Source organism: Emys orbicularis, chromosome 14, assembly GCF_028017835.1.
Source record: "Emys orbicularis isolate rEmyOrb1 chromosome 14, rEmyOrb1.hap1, whole genome shotgun sequence".
Lineage (NCBI taxonomy): Eukaryota > Metazoa > Chordata > Testudines > Emydidae > Emys > Emys orbicularis.
The window spans coordinates 39439858-39455241 of NC_088696.1; the positions used below are offsets into that span (position 1 = coordinate 39439858).

Here is a 15384-nt window from a genome sequence, read left to right on the forward strand (position 1 = left end):
TAGCGCGCGAAGCTGGCCAGGAGCGGCCCCCTGTGCTGAGAGCACCACGGCTCCGTATGGCAGGCAGGGGGCTGAGGGGCGGGAGGGCAGAGAGAGCGTCCTGTGGGAGGAGGCGGGCGGCAGGAGGGGACCCCGCAGGGACTGCGGCGGGCGGGCGAGTGGGGCAGGGCAGGCTCTCCCGACCTGGAACCCCCCCCCCCATCAGGAAATGGACTCAGGGCTGTGGTGCCTCATGGGAGCTGTAGCTCCAGAGCCCTCGTGCCCCACGTCATCCAGGGGGCTCGTGCCTGGCTGGACTCCACCTCCCATGGAGCCCCGTGGTCTCTCCCCGTGGCCAAGCGCCACGGCACATCGTGGACTCTCACAGAGCATGGCAGAGGCCCAAGACTGGCATGAGGGTGCACGCCATACGCTTTCTAAAAATATGTTTCTAAGTGTGACTATGATGTAACTGGAATATGCTTCATGCAAAAGGTCTCTTGTAAGGTATCATTACAAAGCTTATGATCTACTGAGTGTGATCATCCTATTTGTATAAATGTACCACTCTTGTATCTGAAACTAGAAATATGAAATAGAACTCTGAGGGCCTATTGTAATTATGCAAAGTGTGGGCCATTAATGGTGGTTTAGAATCTTGATGGCTCCCATTGACTAGGACAATTGACTGTAAATGGCTGTTTACCTGCACACCTGTCTGTACCTGTAGGCCAGCCTGTGGGTAATGAAAAATGGGGTCTTACAGTGACATGTGACCATGTCACCTGACACTGGGATCCATCTTAAACCTGGTGCTTTTCCATTTAGAAGGGGGGTGGGGACCCAGACAAAGGATTCCCTCCTTGTGCCAAAGCTATAAAAGGGGGTGGAGCAGGACAAGGGGGTTCCAGTCATGAGAAAACCCCTAGTTTCCACCTAAGATGCCTGCTGGAACTAACAAGGGCTGTACCGGGGAAATGATTGGGCCCAGACTAGGAAGGAATCTCGTCTGTGAAAGAAGCTTATTGGAACATCTCTGAGGGAGAGATATTACCTGTAATCAGTTTCTTAATGTATTAGGCTTAGACTTGCGTGTTTTGTTTTATTTTGCTTGGTAATTCACTTTGTTCTGTCTGATATTACTTGGAACCGTTTAAATCCTACTTTTTATACTCATAAAATCACTTCTGTTTATTAGTAAACCCAGAGTAAGTGATTAATACCTGGGGGAGCAAACAGATGTGCATCTCTCTCTATCAGTGTTATAGAGAGCGAACAATGTATGAGTTTACCCTGTATATGCTTTATACAGAATAAAACGGATTTATTTGGGGTTTGGATCCCATTGGGAGCTGGGTGTCTGGGTGCTGGAGATAGGTGACCTGCTGAGCAGTTTTTGGTTAAAGTCGGCAGCTTTGGGGGCGTAGACCTGACACTGGGTCTGTGCTGCAGCCGGCTAGCGTGTCTGGTTCAACAAGGCAGGGCTCTGGAGTCCCAAGCTGGCAGGGAAAACGGGCTCAGAGGCAATCTCAGCAATCAGGTGACAGTCCCAAGGGGGTCTCTGTGACCGAACCCATCACAACTGGCCCTTCCCACCGGCCGGGCTTGGTGCTGAGCAGGGGCTGAGAGAGGAGGGCACCATGGATTTAAAAGTGTGCTGAGCAAGCCCATCTTGCATCTTCCTGGCCCCAAGGTCACATTGCAAGAAGCCGGGAGGTCAGGGCGGGTGTCAGGGTTGGGGGCTGGGTGGGAAGGGTTGAGGCTGGGACCACGGTGGGTGGAGAGATGAGGAAGTTGGGGGTTGGGGCGGGGAGAGAAGGTGGTTGGAGCTGGGGTGGGCGGGGAGAGGAGGAGGTTGGAGCTGGGGTGATGAAGAGGTCGGGGCTAGGGCGGGGTGGGTAGAGAGGCAGTTCGGGGTCAGGTTCAGAGCGGATGGGCAGATGAGGGGATCGGTGTTGGGGTGGGGATGGGTGTGGGTGGGGCGATGTGGGTGTCAGGGGTTGGAGCAGGGGTGGGGTGGTCGGGGCGATGAGGGTGTCGGGATGGGGGTGGGGAGTTGAGATTGGCAGGCGTTGGGGTGGGGGTGGTTGGGGAGATGAGGGTGTCAGGGTTGTGTGGGGGAGAGCAGAGTGATGAAGAGGTCGGGGCTAGGGCGGGGTGGGCAGAGAGGCAGTTCGGGGTCAGGTTCAGAGGGATGGGGAGATGAGGGGGTTGGGTGACATGCCACATGAGGGGGCCGGGGTGGGAAGGGGCGAGCCCCCCCGGGGCAGGCGCTGTTGGCTCTCGGGATGCGATCACGGGACCGGAGACCTGCTGGGCTGCACCGTTCCCCTCAGTCCCAGGGAGCAGGGCCGTGGCGGGGCCCTGGGGCAGAGAGCAGCACTGGGCCGGCCTGCCTCCCACCAGCCTCACGTTGCCCCGCTCAAGCCTGCAGAGCGAGGGGCCCCCACTCAGTGCCCCACAGCTGGCACGTTGCCATGTGCATGGGCCCAGGGAACACACAGGGCCAGAGCGCGACGGGGGAGGCAGCCGTGGCGGGGGGGGCCAGGAGCGGGCGAGGGGGGGCAGAGGCCTCTAGCACACGTGGGCACTCACCTGTCTCGCCAGTAACGGTAACCATGGTGACCGACCACATCCTCCACCGCTGCCAGAATGTGGTCAAAGGCCTTGGAAAGAGAAAACACAGTGAGTGAGTGCTGGGGGGGTCCGAACTGGCGCCCCATCCCTGCTGGAAATTGCCCCTGCCAAAAGGAGAGCTGGGGCAGGGCCCATGGCACGCAGGGCTGGGGAGACGCCGGCCATCCCGGCTTGGCCCCACTACCTACGTGCTCGTGCAGTTCCTCGTTCAGCGTCGGCTTGTGATGGTCGCTCCGCTTTACCTTCAGCCACTTCACCAGCGGCTTGATGGTCAGACCCTGAAACGGCAGAGCAAGGCTCCGTGGGCACCGAGCCAGCCCCAATTCCCCCCAGCCTGGGCGGCATCTACCCTGGGCCTTTGCCACTCCACTCTCCCCTCCTCTGAGTGCTTCCCTGGGGGAGCCCGCCGAGCCATCCGCCCAAGTACACAGGCAGACGGGGCTGCTGGGCCAAGATGCAGCACAAGAAAGGAGGTGCTGCCCCAAGGCCTTGGCACCAGGAGACACGTGCCTACAGCGTACCAGGGCCTCGATGCCTCTCGCACGCCGGTGTCAATCAGAAGTGGCTCCGGTGCCATCCAAGTGACACTGGGGGCAGGGAGAGGAGAATTGGGCCGTATGGCAGGGGCAGGGACCTCAGTATGGGCTGATGTGCTGAGCTCCTCCAGAAGCTGCCTGCTACAAGCAAAGCTGACAGATGCCTGGTTTCTCGGGCAGGGACGAAGCCCTTGTTAGAGCGGCTGCTGGAGCAGAGCAGGGGAGGGGACGCTTGGGACCGGCAGCCCCCAGCCAGGCGGTTAGCTACCAGCCGGCGCGGTGAACCACCCAGTCATTCAAAATCCCGGAGAAGTGCAGAGGAAGCAGAGACCAGGGCACAATGCTCGAGGCAAGGGAAGGGGAAACCCCCGCATGGCTAGACATGATGGAACAAACATGCTGGGGCTAAATCCACCCCGGGGCAATTCCAGCAAAGGCAGCGGAGTCACACCGGGGTGGGCTTGACCCACTGACGTCAAGGCGATGAGTTCCGGTCTCCGCAGGAATCACAGAACCGCGGCAGTGAGCAGCGCGGGTTTACAAAGCACACAAGTCTCGCCAGCCAGGCTCGGTTGCTGGCTTTGGGGCGGGGCTGTCGGAGTTCCGTACTCGTGTTTCACGAGAGCGAGTGAGAACGTGCCTCACTGAACGCTACCCGTACACCATCTCTATTGTCACGGCTAGAACAACCTGTGGCTGAAGATGTACAGCACCTGGCACCGTGGGGTCTAAGCTCAGACAACACTTAGGATGCAGCCTGTGAATTCAGCACCAGAGGGCTTCCCCCTCCCTTCCTCCAGGGGGCGGGAGGCTCCATACTGCCCTGAGCCGGCTAGTTCTGCAGCATCTGTTGTATTGCATGCTGGAGAGCACCGGTGCCCCATGCCCGTGTCCATAAGCAGAATGCAGCAGGGGGCTCCCGTCTCCCAGAGGGACTGGCTGCCAAGGACTGGCAGAGTAAAGACCTCCAGCCTCAGAAACTTGCCAGATTTCCAGAGATGCCTCAGCACCTGTTGAGGGGTGGGAGTCACCCCAGTCGGACCATGCGCCTGGCTCAGGGGAGGGACACAGCCTTGCTGACCCCAGCACTGAACACAGCAGCTCACAACGGCCTCTTCTGTGAGCTCCTTGGTCCTCGAGTCTCCGCAGCGCCAGCCCCTCAGGCTCACACATGACGGGGATAGCTAGGGCCCTGCCTGGAGGACGTGGCAAACTCAAGAGGCAACAACCGCTGCGGTTCTGGGGCAGAAGAGAGGCTGCTCCCGGGTCCCTTCCTGCCTGGGCTGAGGCAGCAGCTTCTTTGCAGAGCTGACAGCCCGGGGGCTCCTCCAAGCCCCAGGGCCCGTGGGGGAGAGCCCTGAAGCTGGAGGATTTACCTGCCTTCCAAGGCTCTTTGGTGATTGTTCTAACAGGCCCGTCTCATTATCCATATGAAGGGCCAGTCTCCCTATGGAGCCTGCTAAGATCTTGGGCTTAGCAACTTCCTGTGGCAGTGAGTTCCACAGGCCAATGGTGCACTGTGGGGAAGCGTTTAGCTCAGTTAGGGATTTGCGGCCATGCCGTTCCAATGCCCTTGCCCCTGTTCCCTGTGTGTGACACGGTGGGGAGCCAAGGCAGCAAGCGGGAGGCTACACCCACAAAGGCTGTTTCATCCCATCTACTTCTTGCCTAGCAGAGCTTCTTCTGCCTGCCGCGTACCCAGTCTCCTCGAGAGACGGGATCCCTGGGGGCAGGCGCTGCCTTTAACTGGAGGGGGAGCAGGCGGGCTGCCCCCGTGCGGCCTTCAGGAGACTGCAGGGCTCACACCCGGGCTGGCAGGGCTGGGCGGGCAGAGAGCAGCACAGGGCAGGGCACACCCGGGCTGGCACGGCTGGGGAGAGGCACAGAGCAGCCCAGGGCAGGGCACACCTGGCCTGGCACACCCGGGGCGGGCAGAGAGCAGCCCAGGGCAGGGCACACACCCGGCCTAGCCAGGGACTTCGCCTAGCCAGCATTTTCACGAGGTCACAGTGCCACCTAGTGGCCACGCCTGAGTCTCACCCTGGGGACCGTGGGGGAGACAAGCCCAGGGCCCATGTTGCTGTGTCTGCATGTGCAGGCGGATGGGCTCTGGTCTGGCCTGCTCACAACTAACCCAAACGACCTCACACGCGTGTGCCGGTGGCACCCGCCCGAGCTGCAGGGTCTGACACCCGACTCCGAGGCCCAGGCCTGAGCAGACCCGCCCACAGCCGGAGAATGAGGGCCGCTCACTAGTACTCACGAGCAGCACAAGGGGAGGCACCGCTGGCACCGTGAGCACTGCTGCCCACCGACCGTCTGGGCGGACGGCGGGGCCCCGGGGCCTCGCCCTGCGCTGCACGGACCAGAGCCTGCGCAGGGAAAGCAGACGGGGCCCTGGCCAGCAGGGGGGCCGGGACTCACAGGTGCAGCTCTCCACTCCCCTCCTGCCCCCAGCTCTGTGCAGGCTCTGCCTGGCAGGGCCGTGTGGCCCGGAGCTGCCCTGAAGGGGCAGGGGCAGGAAGGGGCTCTGTCTGGCGGGGGGGTCAGCACTTCCAGTGGGTAGCCTCCCCCCTCGCAGAGTCTCTGCCAACATCCCCAGCAGCAAGAAATCCCCCTGGCGAATGTAGGGGAGTCTTGCTGCTGCTGCTAATACTGGGGGGGAGGGGCGGGGGGGCTAAGAAAACAGTCCCCCATTGGCGGCCCTGCCTGGCAACCTTGGAGCAGCTTCTCCTTAGGCTGAACTGGGTGTAAGTGCCAGGCCTCAGGAGCAAAGCGAGGGGGGAAACACGGGGGGGGGGGGGGGTGGTCAGGCACCAGCCAGCCAGCTCCCCTTTTAGCAGCCGAATGCCTTTTGCTCCCTCTCCTGCTGCCCCCTGGCTCTGCGCCCCAGGGCTAGTGCGTGTGCCCAGCCTGTGTGCCGGGACCAGCGAGAGGAGCCGGCTGGTGCCAGGCAGAGCAGGCGGGAGGGGAGCTCCCAGCCCCGTCTCTCTATGGCATGTTTTGTCTAAGAGGGAGAAGCAGCTGCCCCACTCAGAGAACTGTTCTGGGCCCTGCGATGCCCCAGAGGGGGCAGGGCTGTCTGCCCATATCCCAGCAGCCCCCTGCTCCAGTCCTCGGAGTCCTGGAGTGCTACCTCCAGCCTCCTCCACCCCAGCCTCGTACCTCCCCATGAGCTGCCTCCGATGCCAGCCCCCTGCAGCCGGGCAGGAGCACCACAGCTAGCCCTGCTCTCCAGCACGGAGCCAGCCTGGAGGTCTGGTGTGGTTGGGGACGGCCGGGCCCTGCCTTGCTGACCTGCACGAGGACGGTGAAGAAGACCACCACGATGGTCGTTGCCACGAAGTAGTCCTTGGCTCGCACCTTGGCTCCGTCCAGCAGGATGACCAGGGCAAAGGCGACGGCCCCCCGCAGGCCCCCGTACGACATCACCACCTGGTCGATGCGGTCCAGCGGCGTGAGGCGGAAGCGGTTGAGCACCCAGGTCTGGAGGATGACACCTAGGGGCGAAGGGGAGGGATGCGGATGAGGGCCTGGCCCGGGTGCGTGCTCTGCAGGATGCAGCCGGGGACAGGGCTCTTACAAACCCTCTGCAAGCGCCCCCTGGTCCCACCCCTGGCAGATTGCCCCACATCCCGGGGACAGGGGCTGAGAGCTGCAGACCGCACAGGACAGGAGAGCGACTGACCCACGGCCCGGAAGAGCAGGATGAAGAGCAAGGTGCCCAGCACCAGTGCCGTGTCCCACGCCCACTTGGAGGTGTCCACGGCGGAGATGCCCAGAAACATGAAGATGACGGTCTCGGAGCTGCTGGCCAGCGTTTTCATGGTGTACTTGACAGTGGTGCGGGATTTCCGGGAGATGTTGGCTTCCACGTATTTCTTACAGCAGATCCCACAGAAGGTGACCCTAGGGGACGGCAAGAGCTCGGGATAGACACGGGCAGGGCCATGCTGCCCCCGGACACAGCTGCCCCCTCCCCACTCCCTTTGCACTGCCCGGCGAGTGGCAGGGGCCCTGGACGCTCACTGTGACGAAGTGGGACTGTTCTTAATGTTTCCTCTGAATACTGTGTAGGTGCCTGTTTCCCCTATGCATTTCTTAAGTCTCCAGTGTGCATAAATGGCCAACAATCTGTATCCTAGCAACAAATGGCCAGGGCCCCCCCCCCGTGCAAGGGAATTGCTAAAGGTGAACAAAGAGATCAGGTGACCTCCTGGCCTGGGAAAGAGACAAAGGCCAGAAAGGAGGGGCTGGAGAGGGTTTCAGTTTGGAGCTGGCTGGGGACAGAAAGTGAGGGCAGATGTGGGTGTCTGACTCGCTGGGCCCCAGAATGGACCCGGCTGAGGGGTCCCGTTCTTTGTACCTACAAGCTCTGTTTTAGACTGTGTTCCTGTCATCTAATAAACCTCTGTTTTACTGGCTGGCTAAGAGTCACATCTGACTGCGAAGTGGGGGTGCGGGACCCTCTGGCTTCCCCAGGACCCCGCCTGGGCAGACTCGCTGTGGGAAGCGCACGGAGGGGCATATGCTGAAAGCTCCAAGGAGAGACCCAGGATGGTGAAGCCGTGTGAGCTTCTTGCCCTGAAGACAGTCTGCTCCAAGGGAGAGGAGGCTCCCCAAAGTCCTGACTGGCTTTGTGGGGAGCAGTTCCAGAGCATCGCCTGGGGACTCCGTGACACTCCCCACAGTGGGACCCACCTCTCCCGGGTCCCCCGCCTGCTGCTCTCACTCAGCTGAGCCAGAGGGGCCGAGTCTGCGTGTGCAGCAGGGGAACCAGCCCTTCCCCACTGGGCGGCCCCAGCCGTCGCTCGGGCGGTGCTCCCGCCCCATGTGGCAGCCTGCAGAGCCCAGTGCCATGTGATAGTCACGCCCGTCTCATGTCCAGCTCCAAGGTGCTGCTGTCCGGCATCGTGTGGCTGCCCACGTGCCCCGGCAGACAAAGGCCCGGCCATGGGATCTAGAGACAGGGCATACAGCACCTGCAGCGTGTCACAGACAGCGTCAGCGACTCACCAGGCGCCCGGTGCAGAGCTCAGAGGCCCACGCCCAGAGAGAAGGACAGCAGAGCCCACCAGCACACCAGGGTTTGCAAACTGCCCGTGGTTCTCCACATACCATGCGCCAGGCGCGCCAGCTACCGCGGCTGCTCTGCCCTCTGGGCTCTGAGAATGGACAGAGTCAGCCTCACCCGCCACCACCCTCTGCCCGCCCCCAGCTGCTGGAGCTCCAGCCTCAGGCCCTAAAGCCAGGCTGGGCAGAACTGGCTTCTTCCTAAAGCCCCCCTGCTTCCCCCGGAGCACTGCCTGCCCTTCCCTGCCCTGCCCCAGGGAGAGCCCCTCCGAGCCCCCGAAGGGCCAGCTCTTCAGTGGCAGCTACAAACGGCCCTTCCTCATTCAGTCGCAGCTTTCTCCAGGCTCTGCCAGGGCCCTTACGTGGTTCTCCCTACGTGTGGCCTGGGCCCTGGAGTTCCTGCTCATGGCCAGTGACTGAACAAAGCGAGAGGGAAGCGGCCGGATCAGACCCTGGGGCACTTGGCTCCAGGATGTTCCCTGACATGGGCTGGGCAGAGACCGCCGTACACGGAGCCCCTCGCGGATGGCAGCACCCCGGGCAGTGCCTCCGACAGGCAGGTCTCTGGGTCCAGGGAGGTTCCATTTGGTCTGAGCTGGTCAATCCGGGCGCAGAACGTCTCCGAGCAAGCCCGGACGCAAGCTTTCTCTGCGCTGCAACTGTCACCGCCTTGGGCTGCTTGTCGAAACGCCGCCGGGGGGTCAATCCGCCCAGGGACGGAGCTTTCCCGGGGTAGCATCCGGGCAATTTACCCGCAGACAGGAACAGCGTCAACACCTCTCAGCAGCTCCCGTCTGGCCCCAGCTGTCTGCCCTTGCCCTGACGTCCCTCCCCCACAGCCTCTCCTCTGTCCCGCTGGGGAAGCGCTGAGAGGCTCCCAGAGGGGGAGAGGGGGAGCCTGCCACTACGGGGCGGGGGGGGGGGGGAAGCTTTGTCCCAATGCTGCCATCTCTGCTCCTTCAGCCGAGTCCCCGGGAAAGGCCCTTTCCCGAGTGACAGGAGTCTAGCTGCTGAACCTACAAAATGAAACCAGTTTGGCCTCCGAACCCACCCGGCGACCAGGAGATCACAGTAATGACGTATGCGATCCAACGCCCGGCTCCAGGGCACCGGCTTTGCAGCCCATGTGTAGCAGCAGCTCCTGGGGAGAACGGGCCGGGCACCCCCAGCTCAGTTCCTAGGAAAGGGCCCCAGCGACTCGAGCGGGGCCGGGGCGTCTCAGACGGAGCACGCGGGGTCCGGGAGAGAGGCGGAGACACTGAATGCAAAGGGAGCCTGGGAGTCCCACCGTCTCCTCTCGCTGTCTCAGCCCAGGCCAACAGCAAGAACTGAACCACGGCCCCCTACGGGGTGGGGGGGTCCACGCAGAGCAGTCATTGCTGCCCCTTTCGGCACAGGCTGGGGTGTGGGGAGAGGTGCCATCTGGAATTCGGCCAGGGTGGCTATTTCCTTGCCACTGACTGGTCCATTTACAATCTCGTGGGCCTCCTTGGCGGGAGCGGGGAGGTTTGTGGTGATGGGAGGGGGCTGAAGTTTCTTTGCTCCTGCTGGTTGGTGTGTCAGAACTAGAGCAAGCTCAGCTCAAGGTTTTCGAGGTTCGGGGCCTCGGGGGGAGAGCGCTGAGCGCTGGCAGCAGAGCAGCCAGGGCCTGGAGACGGTCAGCACCTCGGGTGGGAAAGCTAGTGAGGAGTGGTGGAGATCAGCTCGGTGGGGGCGACGCCCGGAGATCCCCTCGCAAGCAATTAACCCGTCTATTGGGTGACTGGGTCAGTGCCATTGTCTGGCCTGGCTGAGCGGGTGGCACAGGACGGAGTTAACCCTTAGTGCTCCAGAGAGCTGGGCCCACTCCACCAATCAACAGAGATCCAGGATATTCACAGCGCTCAGACTCTGCCCCGCTCTTCACACGAGACCTTAGACGGAGAGCTCAGAGGCTGCAGGTGTGGCGGGGGAGGAAGGGTCCCTGGGGCCTGGGCCAGGGCAGCGGGGTGGGGGGGCAGGAGGCGGCTCAGGCTTTGTCTGTCAATGGTGTTAAAATACAACTGAAAAAACCTCCCCCCTCCTCCCAGCACAAGAATCTCATCTGTCACTGGGGCCCCTGGACTGCGAAAATCTCCATCCCGCCCCAGTGCTCAGAGACCCCTCCCCCACCCATGGCACTGGGGCTCCTCCAGCCCCCCACAGCTGCTGTGCAGGGACCTCTGCCTGGCTCTGGAAGGGGCTCAGCTGGGGGCTGTGCAGCGCCTGGCACAACTGCGCCTGCAAGTTGGGATTGAGGAGCAGCGTGAACAGGGTGAGGGTTAGTGTCGGGATTCAGGCACACCGAGGTTTGGAGGGGGCCACGAGTCAGAGCTGAGAAATACCATGAATAGAGGGGGCTGCGGGCGGGGATCGAGGAGCAGTGTGAAGGGGAGGGGGCTGCGGGCGGGGATCGAGGAGCAGTGTGAACGGGGGGGGCTGCGGGCGGGGATCGAGGAGCAGTGTGAACGGGGGGGGCTGCGGGCGGGGATCGAGGAGCAGTGTGAACGGGGGGAACAAGGGGGGGATCGAGGAGCAGTGTGAACGGGGGGGGCTGCGGGCGGGGATCGAGGAGCAGTGTGAACGGGAGGGGGCTGCGGGGGGATCGAGGAGCAGTGTGAAGGGGAGGGGGCTGCGGGCGGGGATCGAGGAGCAGTGTGAAGGGGAGGGGGCTGCGGGCGCGGATCGAGGAGCAGTGTGAAGGGGAGGGGGCTGCGGGTGGGGATCGAGGAGCAGTGTGAACGGGAGGGGGCTGCGGGTCGGGAGTGAGGAACGACGTGAAGGGGAGGGGGCTGGGGTTGAGGAGCAACATGGAGGGGAGGGGGCTGCGGGTGGGGATCAAGGAGCAGTGTGAACAGGAGGGGGCTGCGGGTGGGGAGTGAGGAACAGTGTGAACGGGGGGGCTGCCGGTGGGGATCCAGGAGCGACGTGAAGGGGAGGGCAGGGGCTGCGGGAACCTGCTCCCACAAGGATGCGCCATGCCCACCCCACGGGGCCCGGCATTCCTCCCGCGCAGGCCGGGGGAGGCCGGCTCTCGCTCGGGGAAGAGCCCGGCGAGGGCTGCGTGTGCCAAGCGCGCGGTACTCACGCGAGGATGGAGGAGAGCGAGACCATCTCGGCGGCGAGGTACGCCATGTACGCCAGCAGGAAGACGAAGAGCGGCTCGATGATGCGCACGCGCTTGGTGAACCTGGTGATCAGCGCCAGCAGGAAGGCGAAGAGCAGCCCCACGGCCGCCCCCCCGAGGCTCACCACGAAGAAGGAAGCTGGGGGCACAAGAGCAGAGCCCCACGGAGTGAGTCTTGCTGGCTGCAGCCTGGGCAGAGGGCAGCTTGTACCTACCACCAGAGGGAGCCCGGAGACCTGCCCGCTGAGCCTGCCTTTGGAGAGGCCTCTACTGAACCCGGCTAACTGCAAAGGTGGGACGCGCTGCACAGGGGTTGCTCGTTGTTCCTTACTGACAAATATGGAGAGATACCTATCTCATAGAGCTGGAAGGGACCCCGAAAGGTCATCGAGTCCAGCCCCCTGCCTTCACTAGCAGGCCCAAGTACTGATTTGGCCCCAGATCCCTAAGTGGCCCCCTCAAGGATTGAACTCACAACCCTGGGTTTGGCAGGCCAATGCTCAAACCACTGACCCTGCTCCGCCCCCTTCCCCAAGGCTCTGCCCTCACTCCGCCTCTGTCACTGTATTTTTAACGGGCACGTCGCTTGTCAAATAAACCCCCTTCGGAGGAAAAGCGATGTGCCCGTTAAAAATGCAGTGACAGAGGCGGAGCGAGGGCGGAGCCTTGGGGAGGGGGCGGAGCAGGGGCAGGAAGAGGCAGCGCCAGGGCGGGGCCTTGGGGGAGGGGGCGGAGCAGGGGCAGGGAGAGGCGGGGCAAGGGCAGGGCCTTGAGGGAGGGGGTGGAGCAGGGGCGAGGGCGGGGCCTTAGGGAAGGGGGTGGAGCAGGGGCAGGAAGAGGAGGGGCAAGGGCGTTGCCCTCGGGGGGGAGCACCCCGGGAAAAACTAAAAGTCAGCACCTGTGTCTCCGACTCTCTCGCACTCTGGCCCGTGCGTGGACCGCGGAGTGCTGGCCTGGCACAGATATGGAAAGCCAGCGTACGCAGCGTAGTGAAATAGGGGGCAGGGAGCAGTTCTCTCTTAGGACAGAGAGCGAGGCCTGGGCCTCCTCAAGGGACACAGACCTGAGGCGCGGCAGCGTCTGATGAGGAGGCCTCCAGCGGAGACAAAGGACCCCCCTGGGAACATCTCGGTACTGCCTGGCGTGGCAGAGTGGGAGATATTGGACAGTCCACTGGGAGTGAGGCGTTCACCTCCTGATTCCAAACGCCGCCTCCTCTGCCTGCCGGGGGAGGCAAAGGGGAGCTGCGGCCCCTCCCCAGGATCAAAGGCAGCCACCAGGCCCCAGGGAACAAAAAGCAAAACCGTCTCCTGTGCTTTTCCTGGGGGCCACCCCCTGCAGCCTCCACCCCCACTCCATCCCCTAGCTGCCAAACCTCCCACTCGCCCCCCACAGCAGCTACGCAGACAGCCCACAGGGGCAAACCGAACATTTGGGGGCAGCAAAAATCAATGGAATTGAATCTATAAATAAATACCCCAAGAATTACAGGATTGGACAGGGGATCGGCGAGGGACGGGGGGGGGGGGTGCTGCATAGGTCACACACCCACAGATATATCCCAAGGTGCTAAACTATTAATTTTTAACAGACTGTAAAAGGCAGCCAGAGACTGAACACCTTTTATAAGCATTTGTAAATATCCAACTCTGATGTTTCACTCCATATTCTTTATGAAAATACACCTATGATATGACTGTGACGTAACTGAGATGTACTTTATGCAAGATGGGTCTTGTAAGAGATCATTGGAAAAGTTATAATTTACTGAATGCGATTATCCAAGGTGTGTGCCTGTATCATTTCTGTATCTGAAGTTAGGGATATTGACCATGTATCTGTATTTCAGCTATGCTACTTTGGGTGACGTCACTGCCAACACTTCGGGTACAACAATGGAAAAACCAGACAGGGCGGATGGCCCATCAGCGAGGATGATGGACTGTGAAAAGCTAGGCCTTCCTGGGGACACTCCACACTGCCCCTGACTCATGGACTCTGTGATCCTACAGAGTCAGGTGGTCTTGTCACCTGATACTAAACATTACCTGGGACTTCTTGTAACTTTCCACTGGAAGGGAAGGGGGGGGGTCAAGTTTGGGGAACAAAGGATTCCCGCCTTGTGTAAATCCTATTGAAGGGTGGGGAGGAAGGCACACGGGTCTCCTCCTCCTCTCCATGGCCTGTCTGCCCAAGAAGAAAGACTGGTAAAGCTGCCTGAAGGGAAGGCGGGGGGGTGGGGGAGTCCAGGCTGAGACAGGGTCCAGTCTGAAAAGGAATAGAACTGGAACTCTGAACCACAGAAACTTTGCAACCTGCCTAAAATAACATTTCGGGTGAGAATTTACATTGTGTAACCTGTTTCTTAAGTCTATTGAGCTTAGCTTGCGTATTTTGGTTTATTTGGTCAGTAATCCGCTTGGTTCTGTCTGTTCTCTCTTATATTCACTTACAATTCACCTTTTGTCGTTACTAAACTTATTTTTTGTTTATAATATCACCCCAGTTTCTGTAATTTCTAACAGGGAGGAGGGGGAGAAGTCGTGCACATCTCTCTTCACATTGAGGGAGGGGGCGAATTTTATGAGCTTGCGCTGTACAAATATTTCTATACAGCGCAAGACAGGGTTATTTCGGGTTTGTCTCCCAAAAGGGGGGTGCACGTGAGTGCTGGGGGAGCCCCTCACACAGAGCTGACTTCAGCAGAGTGTGGGTGTGTCAGTCAAAAGGCTGGCGAGCCTAATCCAGCAAAGCAGGGAGAGGGGCTGATTGAGCAGGGGAGGCTCAGTGAAACCCCAGCACATTAGGTGGCACCAGAAGGGGGGTCGAACCCATCACACCAACCAACCAAAACAAGCCCCCACCTATGGCTGGAGACCAGAGGCTGATGTTCGCTGCTGTATGATCTGTGAAATGGGACATGGGCACATGCTACAACAGGGCTGGGCAAACTTTTTGGCCCAAGGGCCACATCGGGGAATAGACATTGTATGGCGGGCCATGAATGCTCACAAAATTGGGGTTGCGGTGTGGGAGGGGGTGATGGCTCTGGTTAGGGGAGCAGGCTCTGGGGATGAGGAGTTTGGGGTGCAGGAGGGTGCTCCGGGCTGGGATCAAGGGGTTTGGAGAGCAGGAGGGGGGATCAGGGCTGGGGCAGGGGTGCGGGAAGGGGTGCAGGCTCTGGGGTGGGGTTGGGGATGAGAGGTTTGAGGTGCAGGAGGGGGATCAGGGCTGGGGCAGGGGGTTGGGGCGTGGGGAGAGACTCGGGTGCAGGCAGGAGCGCCGGAGTGGGGCCAAGCCACTGGCAGTTTGCCCACCCCTGTGTTACAAGCTGGCCCCTCACAGCCAGATGCTCGGGGCGGGCTGGGACTGGCCTCGTAACCTCAGCCAGCTCATCTCCTGACCAGAGCTCTGAGCCAGGCAAGCTTGGTTAAGGTGTGTTGGGCTTGTATAAAATCATAGAATCACAGAACTGGAAGGGACCTCGAGAGGTCGTCTAGTCCAGTCCCCTGCCCTCCTGTCAGGACTGAGTACTATCTAGACCATCCCTGACAGGGGTTTGTCCAACCGGCTCTTAAAAACCTCCAATGATGGAGGTTCCACAACCTCCCTAGGCAATTTATCCCAGTGCTTAACCACCCTGGCAGATAGGAAGTTTCTCTGGCTTTTGGTCCCCATCCCCTGTCTGTCTCTGTCTGTCCATCCACAGAGCTCCTTGGGGGCAGGACTGCCTATGCGGCAAGCGGCCTGCACACCGGGGCGCTGACAGACACAGCCAGCCAGCACGGACATCTGGCCAGGTCTATGCACAAAGCCAACGGTTAGCGGCTGCGCCCTGGCCGTCTGGAGCTGGCACCTGAGAGCCGCTTCTACAGCCTCCATTTAGACTCACTTGACTCACCCAGTTTCTGGCTTGCAGCCACGAGAGCTGGGAGAGAGCTCCTGGGTCACACCTCCCCCGTCTGCCAGCCGGCCACGGCTGCTCAGAGTTCGTGGTCCCGTCCAGTTTACACA

General features: G+C 61.1%; 1 protein-coding gene across 1 annotated transcript in view; it reads right to left on the minus strand.

Annotated features, from left to right (window-relative positions):
- SLC9A5 (solute carrier family 9 member A5) overlaps positions 1-15384 on the minus strand; it is a 50879-nt gene that overhangs the window by 13371 nt on the left and 22124 nt on the right. The window contains exons 5-9 of the mRNA XM_065416555.1: positions 11332-11509; positions 6841-7061; positions 6450-6652; positions 2805-2894; positions 2575-2645 (exon numbers count right to left, since the gene is read on the minus strand). Of these exons, the coding sequence (XP_065272627.1) occupies positions 2575-2645; positions 2805-2894; positions 6450-6652; positions 6841-7061; positions 11332-11509 (763 nt within the window). The remainder of the gene's footprint in view (positions 1-2574; positions 2646-2804; positions 2895-6449; positions 6653-6840; positions 7062-11331; positions 11510-15384) is intronic.